Source organism: Amblyomma maculatum, chromosome 9 (assembly GCF_055883805.1).
Source record: "Amblyomma maculatum isolate TAMU_Amacu chromosome 9, ASM5588380v1, whole genome shotgun sequence".
In the NCBI taxonomy this organism is placed as follows: Eukaryota; Metazoa; Arthropoda; class Arachnida; order Ixodida; family Ixodidae; genus Amblyomma; species Amblyomma maculatum.
In genome coordinates this window covers 97,094,101-97,106,141 of record NC_139352.1, presented here as the reverse complement: position 1 = coordinate 97,106,141, position 12,041 = coordinate 97,094,101, and the positions used below count along the sequence as shown (strand labels likewise).

The 12,041-nt window shown below is 42.9% G+C and overlaps 1 protein-coding gene across 1 annotated transcript in view; it reads right to left on the bottom strand.

Moving 5' to 3' along the window:
- The window catches only part of LOC146179798 (uncharacterized), a 99,908-nt gene that overhangs the window by 28,230 nt on the left and 59,637 nt on the right, over nucleotides 1–12,041 (bottom strand). Inside the window, exons 3-4 of the mRNA XM_084580277.1 lie at nucleotides 3,686–3,764; nucleotides 764–835 (exon numbers count right to left, since the gene is read on the bottom strand). Of these exons, the coding sequence (XP_084436403.1) occupies nucleotides 764–835; nucleotides 3,686–3,764 (151 nt within the window). The remainder of the gene's footprint in view (nucleotides 1–763; nucleotides 836–3,685; nucleotides 3,765–12,041) is intronic.

The following is a 12,041-nucleotide window of genomic DNA, read 5'->3' as shown; positions in this document are numbered from 1 at the left end:
TAGCAGCCCCAGAACTCTGGCATCTTCGAAGTCAACATGTCGCTGCTTCTGGGTCGGCAAGCCTGTGTAGCTCGAGGACTTATTGAACTGAAGGACAGGCGAACCGAACTTTTGGTGACGAGCTTCGGTTGTGAACCGCCAAACATTGCGGTTGAAGTTCGTGAACTAAAGTTCGGTTGGCTTGTCCTTGTCCTTGGTTCGCTTGTCATGTGACAATATGTTTTCTTGCGCATCCGGTGAAAGCCCGAATGCTTGCCGATTAAAACCATTTTTCTTTCAGTGCAATGCCTAAAGACGCCTAAGGGTAATTGTACCGGAGTGCTTTCGTCTGATGAGTAGAAATTCTTTTTTTTCGGAGTCTTTCACGTCGCAAACAATATCGGCTGCAATAAGAGAATATTCTGCTCGAGCCCTAAACAACTGGGGAACTGAGAAAAAGAAATCAAAAGGAAACTGTCCACCGAAATTGTCTCTTGGAACAAAAATGAAACGTGTTGTTGGCCATTTCATTACATTTTGTCAGCTAAGATGTCAGGTAATCACAGCCACGTTTACCTTTGCTTTCATAAATACAATCTAAAAAGCTATCACAAACGTTTATGCATATAAGTTAATGATCGTATATAATTCAACGGTATTACAGGCGAACGAGTCCAGCAATAAACGATAACCGCACTTCGTCACCCGCTTCTCAAACTAACAAGGCCTTTTGTTTAATTTTTTAGGTTAATTTGTTACTGATAAACGCGAGATTCCTCCTTACCAGTAGAGCTTCGCTCCTGCAGTATGGCATGTCCAGGAGTGGCCAGTCTGTAGCTAGTATCTTCAACTTCGGCTGAAAACATTTTGTGGTAAAAGCTTAAAAACTCTGGTTTCGAAAACGATTAGTAAGCTAGCAATGCAGCATCAACAACAAAAATATTCTGATAAAAACGGATAAAAAAATTTTACAAATATGATGCACATGTTTCACCCCTAATTTTCTTATTTGAATTATGTTCGTATTTTTCTGCAGTTTACAGCTGCAATTTTTTTCGCGCCTCGACTTTGCAGAATTTATTTGTGAATGCATAACTGAATAATAATGAGGAACAAAAAATAATTTCGTCAACTTGGAGCGTCAGAAATATGAACGATGTGAAGATAGCTGCATTGAATAGCCCTTACAGGCATGATGTAAACGACGCATAACGAAAATTTTAAGAAATAATTATTAAAAATGCACTTAAAGTATATACTAAGGCTTCGAAGGCGAAATATCTTGCAATACTTATTATACCAGGTTTGTGACGATGTTGAGAAGGTAAAATCCTAAATTGGGCGAGCAGTCTTTTAATTATGCTTTAGGAATAATAAGGCGTTTTACTCCTAATTTAGGGAGATAGAATAGGTTCAATTGTAAAAATAGCGCCACAAAATACACAGTTCGCTACCCTAGCTACGGCCAACGTAATAGACAGTGACGTTAAGCAGGTAACAATTACTTTACTGCGCAAAGGATTCTACTAAAAGCGTGTTGCCAGTGCACTGTCTAGAAAATTATAATTTTCCTTCTTTCATGGTGGACAATTGGCAACTAATAACTGCTGTCAGATTACAGTATGTTTGTCCGCGTAAGAACCAGTAAGCTTGCAAAATAGGTTGCACGTCAAATTGTTATTTTTGATGGCATGTCTCAGCTTCTGTATCATGCATCAAAATTATTTTCGCTGAGGCTATCCAGTGTGGTTTAACATTCAAATATAGACATGTTATAAGCTTAGTATGCCAAGCCACAGATGCATGTAGCCTTTAGGAAGTACACAGATTTAAATTTTATCGAAGAGACTGGAACTACATAACAAAGGGTGCATCGGGTTCAAATATATGGTAAGCCCTAACACAGTCAATCCAGAGAAGTGTTATCCAAAGTCAGCTATGCTAATCCGTAGCATTTTTTTTTTCGGTTACCGAACGTAATTTTAAATTTTAACTTATCAGTTTTTAGTTATAGGCTTCAGCAAGCAAGTTTCATAGCGTGAGGTGCAGACCTCGAGAAAACGGCTAGCTACGTTATTTACATCCAGCTAGCATTTGCACAAAATAATTTTTTACCAGCCGGAAATGACACCTAGCACACTAAAAAGATCCCTCGAAACAGCAGCGCCTTAATAAAAGCACCGAGACGCGTCAGAGGAAAGAAAATCCGCTTTTCTCTCCGCAGCTCTTTGTGACGAAGTAGAGTGTACGCACTTGGAAATGATTTAAAATAACAGCTGATCACATGAGCGCATTTTTTAAAGGCCTATGTACATAGTGTGTAAGTCGCAACGTGATATAAACAACTAGGGTAGCCGTGTTTCTAGCCGGTCTACAGCTTTTGCATATCCTAGTCAAATTGCATCATTATCATCATAATCGAAGGCCTGCCTTTGCGTGTGGTAGGGCGAATGTTATTAACGCTCGGAAAAGAAAGCTGTCCGTCAACAGTACCTTAGGAAAATCAGTGCGGTGGCCCTTTTTATTTTCAAGCATGTTAATATAAATCTAAACATTATTGAGTTCCCACAAAGAACTGAACTTTTGGGAGCGACAAAACATCGCGAACTGGGCTACACAACTCAACAGTCCTCCTTTCCTTTCATTCAACTAAGACTTACCACAGGTGTTTAAATCCTGGTTTCCGTTAGTTGCGAGGACGAGTATGCGCATGCACATGTTCAACGTTTGGGAGTATTTCCAAAGATAATCAAAATAGTGCATCAAATTTTGACAACCTTATATCAAAGCCTTCATGAACGAACCATCACAGGTTGAAACTCTGATGGGGAATTTCAGCTAAAAACATTGTCAAGCCATCCACTAGACATCACAAAAGCAAATAATTTCAAACTATGTGTAAGATGTCAGCTATCATAGAGGTACAGGTTAGAGTTATTGACTCTTAGAATTATTGTTGTTGTTTTAGTCAGCGGTTTATTGTTTATCGGCTAACTACTTTCCCTACGATTATAATTCGTTAAAGAAGTTTGTTTAAATTTGGCCCTCTAAATTCTGCCTCCCGCATGATTTACCTTCTTTCAAGGCAGCGTGGATATCTACAAACGAAAAAATAATCGTTATGCCTGTCATATTCAGCAAAGGCCTATGGTAATGCAATAGTGTTAAAGGCTCGGTTTGCACGTACAGTTTCTGCGACGCTGTCGGCATTGTGAACAAAGCATTACAAGCTTTTCTCATTCGTTCCTAGTTCTGAACCGACATAAATGAACACGGAATAATCGGCAGATTGGAGTAGTCACGTGACCACATGCATTGTACATACTGGCATACGCTCTCAACTCGGGAAGTTTTCCTTACGTGGTACCAGTAAAGCACAATAACCCTAAATAATAAAGCGATGTTAACATATCGGATTTGGGGATTATTATACATATTACGGTAACCTCAGACTGCAAGCTAATAAATTTGTTTGGGATAATACATGCGAAAGAAGCAGTTATTGATTAAACGGGCAGCGAATGGTTCCGCGCGAGAAATTATTCGCAAATTGACTCGCCAGAAGAGGATTTTTAGCCTTTCTATTACGTACACATTTTTATTAATGATTTATTGTTGCCTTTTTTGAACAACAAGATTCAGTTGCATTTGTCATCATTTTGTTTTATATCAGCCACTGTGAATGAAACCAGACTTTGCTTCTTACCATTTCCTTCACTGTCGTAATCCAGATTCATATCACTGGTATCCGGCAGGCGCGTTATGTAGCCATTCTGGCCAGCTTCCTAAATAATAGTAGCAAGAGCTTTAGTGAATGCAATATTCAGATGAGGTGAGGTGAGTCACTTATAGCAATAAGGTAAGGTAAACTCGGAAATTCAGATTCATGATTATTTAGTTGCAGGATATACACAGCGACATCATGGCACCAAAAATCATCACAGAGATACTCAACGTTTCATACTTTTTCTGGTTAATTGTTTCATGTGTGCAACAACCTTATGTGTTCTTTGTGAAACTTATTCTGTTTGGTGCCGTGGTTCTTATGGATGAGATAGGCTTCCTGTATTTCTCTTTTCACTTTATCTTTGTGCCTCTACAAGACCGAAGCTTTGCTGAACAAGGAGATGCAAGGGGGCTTATAGCGAAAGATTCATGGTGCAGTGCCAGGTTTGAGGACGGATCTTTACCCAAGGTATTATTATATTCTTGTAGCCCCACGCTCAGGCATCTGCTGTTTGGCCACGGTAGTTTTCTCAACGCGTGGAATGTTCATTATAAACGATACTTTCTAAAGAAGGAAGAAAAGGTACATACATCGTACCTAACCTGGCATCCTTTGCTGCAAACATTTGGTGATACCTGGTATATTAATGTTGTGTACACCTTTGCACAAATGCTACCCAGGTTGATATGTGCGGAGAACACTAGTTCCACCACGTACCAGTGTTCTACATACTTTAGGCGATGCGAAATCTCATGAGTGCATGTCACCACGGAGAAATTCTTCTTTCTGTTTTTGAGGAGGCCCCGGCATCTATGATTTTTCCCTCGACTTTACTTTTTAAGGCCCTTGTTACACACTATCAGGATTACATCGTTAGTAAAGTCAGCTCGCCTTAGCCTGTTTAGCTGTTCGAGAAAACTATACTCGCAGTTGTGTACGCAGAACTTGAACATGGCTGAACCAATACATGACACTGCTATAACACACTTTTGGAGCATGGGATTCTCAGAGTTAAAATTCATCAAAGGCTTGATTGGCCTCGGCTGAAATGCCCGGCATACATAATCTTATCACAGAATCAGCCCTAAATCTAAACTTACAAAACACTCTCAGACGGTCTTTCATAAGTCTTTAGGGCTTTTTCCACAGTTCCTGAAAATCTTTAAAGTATCTTAGACATTCTTGTTGACCTCATACGTTTCCAAAAGTCAAATAATCATTCACATAACACTCGCACTGTTTTCTCAAGGGCACCTGCTGCATTCTCGATTGCCTTGTCGACATAGCGAAAGTAAATATTGATAATTGTAGGGGCACGCTCGACCCAATGCCTACGCCAGTTTCTTGACAATGCAATTTGTGATTCGCACTGAAAAAAGGTTGATTTAAATTGAAAAGAATAAATTTCTAAAAAGTCCCTGACCAATATGCCAACACTGTCAATGAATTTCGTTTCGTCATTATTCTAAGGTATGCACTAGCTGACATATTCCAAGAGGAAACCGCGCGAAAGCGAGTAATATATATCCTGAACGCTAATACTGAATGCATTTCCAGCACCTTGTTTGTGTCACGACGAAAGGTCCACTAGAAATGATAAGTTTCATAAGATACGGATCTTCAGTAAATAGCACGCCAAGATTCTTCATAATATTCTTGGCTCTGCGCCGTCACGTGTTGCGCCCCGATACAATACAGCGAAACGGGACAGGAGGTCTGGGCGAAAACAGCTTCCAAACAATTGCTTTCCGCTTTCACTACCGCGGAACGTAGGTGTTCAACGGTCAGATTGCTTAGTAGCTGCTGTGCGTTTTTCTTCGATTTCAATTGCTAAACGCTCTTGACGACAGCCAGTCTGGCTTTTTACTATAAACAATTCATCCGAAATAATGATGAAATATCCTTTTTTTTTGGTCTTTTGAGAGGACAGAAAATTAACAGCAGAGGCCAGATGGCCTTTTTAACTAAGAGCTTTTACAACCACGTTAAAGGCTTCAACGCAACGAACCGCACACCTGGGTCATTCGTCTTCAGGAACATTTTGAAGGGGCGGCTGGATGTCGAACTTTTTTGGCAATTTCAGAATCCTTAGATTTTTCTGCATGATGTGCTGGTCTCCTAGGATCAACTGTTTTCCCTCGGGGCACGGTTGAAGAATGTATTTATGTGATGACACTTCACCACACAAGGCAGAAAGCTGGGCTAGTTGATGTTTAGCGCTCGTCCTGTCTTTTTCGTCTGTGTCCTTGTTACATGCGCGAGTCTTTTAAATTATTCGCGCCGTGGTGGTGCAGAGATTACGGCGATAGACTACTGTTCCCAAGGGTGCGGGAACAAATCCCCACCTCGGCGGCCGCTTTTCGATGGAGGCGAAAAGTCAGGTGCCCGTATGCTGTGCGATGTCAATGCACGTTAAAGAATCCTAGGTGGTCGAAATTTCCGGATCCCTCCACTACGGTGTCTCTTATAGCCTGGGTTGTTTTGAGATATTAAACCCCGCAAACACAAACCAAACTACCCTTTTACTGAATGATGACACTGCGCCCGGCGGTGCGATCAGACATTACTCGCCACTCCAAGCGCTTCTCTTTAAGGTGACTAGATGGCGCCACGCCACGAGGTCTACATCAGTCAGCGAGCTGCGGCGGCCGTAATACAAGTGTAGTGAGATCATTCGGTGCCCGGAGTGTGCGTGTGCTTTGTAAGCGCAACAAAAGCTCAGAAGGATTGAAAGCACTGTCGACACCTAATACTTTCAGCTACTTCGTGCTCTACTTGCTTGGAATGCACGAATGGGCTCATCAGCAGCGATAACGCGGCCTCATGATTGATCCGAACTCATTATCGAAATGCACACATTGCATATATTTTTTCGTTAATCCGCAAGACCGCTGAGGCATAAGTTAACTATACTACCTTTTAAATATAAAACGTGGGCTTCGACGCGTGTGTTCCCACAGCTGGATCAAAGAGTCTAATTGTGCGTTCAAGCACTGATAGAAGCAGTGTAATGAGTCTATGCTGTGGGATGGTGACCACCGTATGGAGAATATTGGTTAACTTCTTCAACCTTCGGTGTAATGTGCAGAGAATCCTCAAGGGCGTTTCCGCATTTTACCGGTATCATAAAAACTCTCTACAGGCAGAAGGAGAACCCGCGCTGTTGTTTTGTGTGCTGCTATGCTGTTGCCATGCTATGCTGTACTGTTGCTATTCACGCTATGCTATGCTGCTTGTGCTGCTATACGCGCGTGTGCTGGAACCAAACGGAAACCAAGCTTTCATTTGCGACGTCTCGGTGGCTGGTGCAATATGCAATAAAACCTACGCGACGCGAAAATCAATGCTTACATTTCCCTGCGTTTCTCCTGCAAGCTGAACGTTTACGAGAACACCGACTGCGGTGAGCGGTTGTCTACCTTACGGAAGTACCGACGTGCAGGCGAAGAGGCAGATTGAACAGTTCTGAACAGTAATTACCAGATGTTAGTCTGCAATGACTTTTGTTTTCTGTTAAAGCGACTTTCTGACCTTGATATCTTGTGCCATGAAATTCTACATCCAGCGTTCTCGAGTTTGGCACTTTATGCAGCTGTATATTGTTACAAACAGTGGCGGCAAGACTTCTGCCTTTCATGTCACAACGCTTTAGGGCACTAAAAAAAGCATGTTTTTGATGTCGTATGCTCGGGAAAGCACTTTACGCAGACGTGGTCGTTCGACTGTAATATCATATATGTCCGGGGGTTGTTGAGCCAGCGCCACAGTTCTAGGCGAGCAGGAAGCGACGGAGCTTTAAAAATAGGCACCTGATCCGGACAACTTCGGCAGCCCAGTCTTGAGTTTGGTACGAAGCACCTCTTAAACATAATAACGTTTGGTCGATTTCTGGACATGGCTAGACGTCTAGGGTGTGAGATAGCTACAGTTAGCACACCATATCCATCAAATATATAGGCTGTGATGACCTGTCGTGATGTCGATGGCCAGCGCCACTACGTGAGCTTGCACGATCACTGCGACTGGTCCCCAGCCGCGACACATTTTGTAGCAGTCTTTCGTCGTGCACGCTGCCTGCCATAACGTGGCTACTCAGAACCTAAGGTGGACAGCTTGAGATGCATTGTGAAAGCGTAAAAGAGCGCCAAACGTAGAGTAAAACGGCACCGAAAGCCGCCATGCGGCTGCTCCGAGCGCACAGCTAAACAAGCTAATGGACACAGTGATGCAGCTGCCCCGCGCCACTGTGTTCGGTGCATGTACAAGAGGGCGAACACAATCTGAGCGTTCTTTCCGCTGCGACTGGAGGTAAGTGTCACCATGAAAATATTCGCACAACTTTCTTCAGAACGAGGAGGAATGTTCTCAGATGTCCATGGATGCGCAGAATGCCAGAGGAAATCTATGTGCCTTTCTGCCAGTTAACACCACTCAGGAAGCGCTGTGGACTGTTCATGTCCTTGCCACATGACATCGAAAGGATGTACTTGCAGAGTCTATGCTGTTTCCACCATTCGTAGGAAATACACAATACTGCGGGAGGGACCTTTCGAGGGAATCAGGCCTCCACATAGGACACGGACTCCAAACGAGCACGCCGCACGTCTTTTGCAAGGACCATATTCGGCCATGCTTCTGAAGACGAGCGACCGGTGTATGGTTGATTCTGAAGCCTTAAATGTGGTTGGAGGAGGAGGAGGAAAAACTTTAATAAAAAAATGTAAACACTCCCAGGAGGACCTCTTAGTACAGGAGCCCTCTGGCTGTTCCTTCTAGCTTAGCCCGCTCTACCAGCCGCAACTGATCTGCAGGTTGCGTGGCTAGAAGGGCAGCCTCCCAGGAGGAGGGGCTGGGGTGTTTGACGGAAGGAACGCGGATGGGACGTGGGCATTCCCATAAGTAATGCTAGAGGGTGGCTGGGGTGGCGTTGCATGTGGTGCAGTATGGTGGGAAGTCCGTGGGGTGAAATACGTGGGCAAATTGAGGAGATGAAAACGAATGTGTTTGGAGCTGTCGCCAGTACGTGCTGTCGATGTGAGAAATCGTGTGATGTGGTGGCGGGTACGTGGCACGGCAACGACTATAGTAGTGAACAATTGTATTGTAGTCAAGAGGTGCTGTATAATGAAGGTTTGGGGAGGAAAAAATGGAAAAGCTCGTAGCTAAAATTGTAACCTGTCCTCTGTATTTAATTTTCTGTCATCTCAAAAGCTGATGGCAGTCGTGTCCGATAAAGAAGGATATTCCGTCATTATACCGGATGAAAAGTTTAAAGATAAAGCCAGGCGGACTTACCGTCAAGAGATTTAAGCGAACGACAATGAACGGAAAGGCACCAAGAATTGAAGCCCTGCTGTTACTAAGCAATCTGGGCTTCGAACGCCTGCGTTCCGCTGTCATGAAGGGGAAAGACAACTGTTTGGACGTTTTTTCGCTACTGAACCCCACAAACGTGATAACCCGGTTTGCTGTATTGTAAATGAGCGCAACAAGTGATGGCACACAGTGTCAAGAACTTTACAGAAGAACCTTGGCATGATATCGATTGAATATCAATTTCTTATCTCAAACTCATCATTTCTGGTTGACGTTCTGTCGTATCACAATCAAGGTATTTGAAATGCATTAGGCATTAACGTTCCGGATTTTTATTGCTCTCTTTCGCACGATTTTTCCTTAAAACGTGTGAGCAAGTGCATAAATGAGGATAATACGACAGAAGTTCAATAAGAGTGTTGGTATATCAGTCGGGGACTGTTTGCATCTTTGGTCTTTTTTATTCGAATTCAACCTCCTATCAGTATAAAGACAAATTGTATTGTCAAAAAACTGGCGTATGCATTGGGTCCAGCGTGGCCCCTATAATGATCGATATTTAATTTTTGCTATGTCGACCAGGCAATCGATAATTCCGCAGGTGCTCTTGCGAAAACTATCTTCCGTTTACTAGATGATTGTCTGATTTTTAGAAACGCATGACGTCGCCAAGAATGTCTAAGACATTTTGAAGGTTTTCAGAAACTGTGGAAAAGGTCCAAAAGACCTATAAAGCACCGCCTGAAAGTGTGTTGAAAGTTTTATATTTAAGGCTGATCCTGACGCGAGACAATGTATACAGAGTATTGAAGCCGAGGCCAACCAAGCCTTTGATGATTTTTTAACTGTGAGCATTCCGTGCTCGAGAAGTGTGTTAGAGCAGTGTCATCTATTGGTTAGGCCATTTTCAAGTCCTGCGAACAAACCTTCGAGTATAGTTTACATGAGCAGGTTAACAGGCAATGGCCAGCTGTCTTTCCTAGTTATTTTTTCCTGCTAGCGTGTGACAAGGTCTTTGAAAAATTAACATCAAGGGAAAAACCAGAGACAGCGGGGTCTCCCCAAGAGAAAAAAAGTAGTTGGGGTTTAGCTCTGGTTGACCGTAGTTGAACTGCGATAGCAACGGCGGGAAGTTCGTTTGCCTGCTACATTATTCCCCTATCATGCCCTATCAGTGTAAGGTGCTACATTATTGGGGACACTTAACCTCATCCTTTAAGGGTATGACGCGAGAGCGTAAGCTACCAGCCAACATATGAAGTCACGCTTCAACCAAGCCGTATGGATGTGTCTGCGTGTTAAAGAGATAATTAGAATGCAAACAGTTCTGGCAGACTGATTTTGATATCACTCTCACATATGAAAGGAGCGGCCCGAATTGGCAGCTACTGTCCATGGCAAAGGGGTAACGGGAATTCAAATGTCATGGCAGGCTAATTTTTTTATGAAGAGACCGTAGCTACGCCTCTTTACGGTGTAGCTGCGGCTACCGAAGGTCTCGCTTTGGCTGTCGTATTATTGCTTTCGAAATAAAAGAAGTTCGCAGTGTTGATATACAGTCACGATATATTGCATCGCCTAAACTACGTAGAACACACGTATGGTTTGGAAGTAGGGTTTTCCGCAAATATCATCCTGGGTAGCATTTGTGCAGAGGCGGACCGAAAAGTAAGATAGCAGGTGTCACCAAGCGTTAGCAGCAGCGGATGCCAGGTTAGGCATGATGTACGTTTTCTTCCTTGTACAGAAAGCGCCATTTATATAGTACCTTTGACATGTGGGAAAAACTACAATGCTCAAAGAGCAGATACCTGAGCGTACAGCAACAAAAATATAATAATATTTTGGATAAACATAGACCCTCAAACCTGACGCTGCACGATAAGAAATGCCGCCATACGTCTCCTTGTATGCCGTGGTTCGGCAAAGCTTCGGTCCTGTACAGGCACAACGATAATGTGAAAAGGGAAACAAAGGAACTCTATCTGATCCATAAGAACCACGATACATGCGTCAGCACCCCAGCTGTTATTATTCATTACAGTGAAAGCTGAAATCTTGGCATTTCTGAAGAACTTTACTATTATGTTTTAATATGAACATGCGGGCTTGGTTGCAACACCATTGTGTATATCTGCTTGTGTTTCCTCAGATAAACTGATTTGATGGTTAGCCCTCATCCCGACTTTTTGGTTCTCTGCTCTGTTTTGCACTGTTTTCACAAAACGTCAGACCATCTAGCGCGGAATTTCGTAATTTATAATGTACCTTAAGTGTGACTAGTCGCATTGATTCTCCAGGCAGAGCTCCTTTGTCAAGAGCAGGTGCTTCTTTCTTCGTACTGTATTTTTTGCGCCTAAAACAAGCTACTCAGACCCTACTATTTTCCGCCAGCTCTCGGCTAAAGTTATATCAGTGGGATAAGCCGAGAGCGGCGCTCTTCGGTCGTTCTGCAAATAAACTCTTATGCATGTATCTACCACGTGCGAACATGCAATTTCAGTGCATGCTCACAGACAACTGGACTGTCGATAGCTTGCAGCCCTTTCCGATGGAACAAGTAATCATGGCACACCTCGTACAGCCTTCACATCATAAATTTTCAAACCGACTACCCATTTCTCTCATTTCTCGTTACGCGGGACCACTTACACGCACATTCTTTCCATTATATATTTACATACTAGCTTTTCCCTCATTTACCCGGTATAGGCTCATCTTAATAGGTTGAAGGTTTTAGCCCTTAACATGGCATTTACTATCAATGGCATAGCTACTCGTTTGCTTGAACTGGATTGCACCCTGTGTGTACATCGACAAATATATTGAAAATACAGGAGCGTACATTTCAGCTTTCGCGGCCATCGACCGAATTCTCTATGAAAATAATTTGAGCTTTACCTAAACTAATGTCTTCGCATTTTATCGTCTAAGTCGCCTTCTGCCTTTTACCTGTATTTTCATTGCCTGGAAATGTGTACTACTTTTCATCTTTTGCCTTCCATCCTAATTCTTCTTT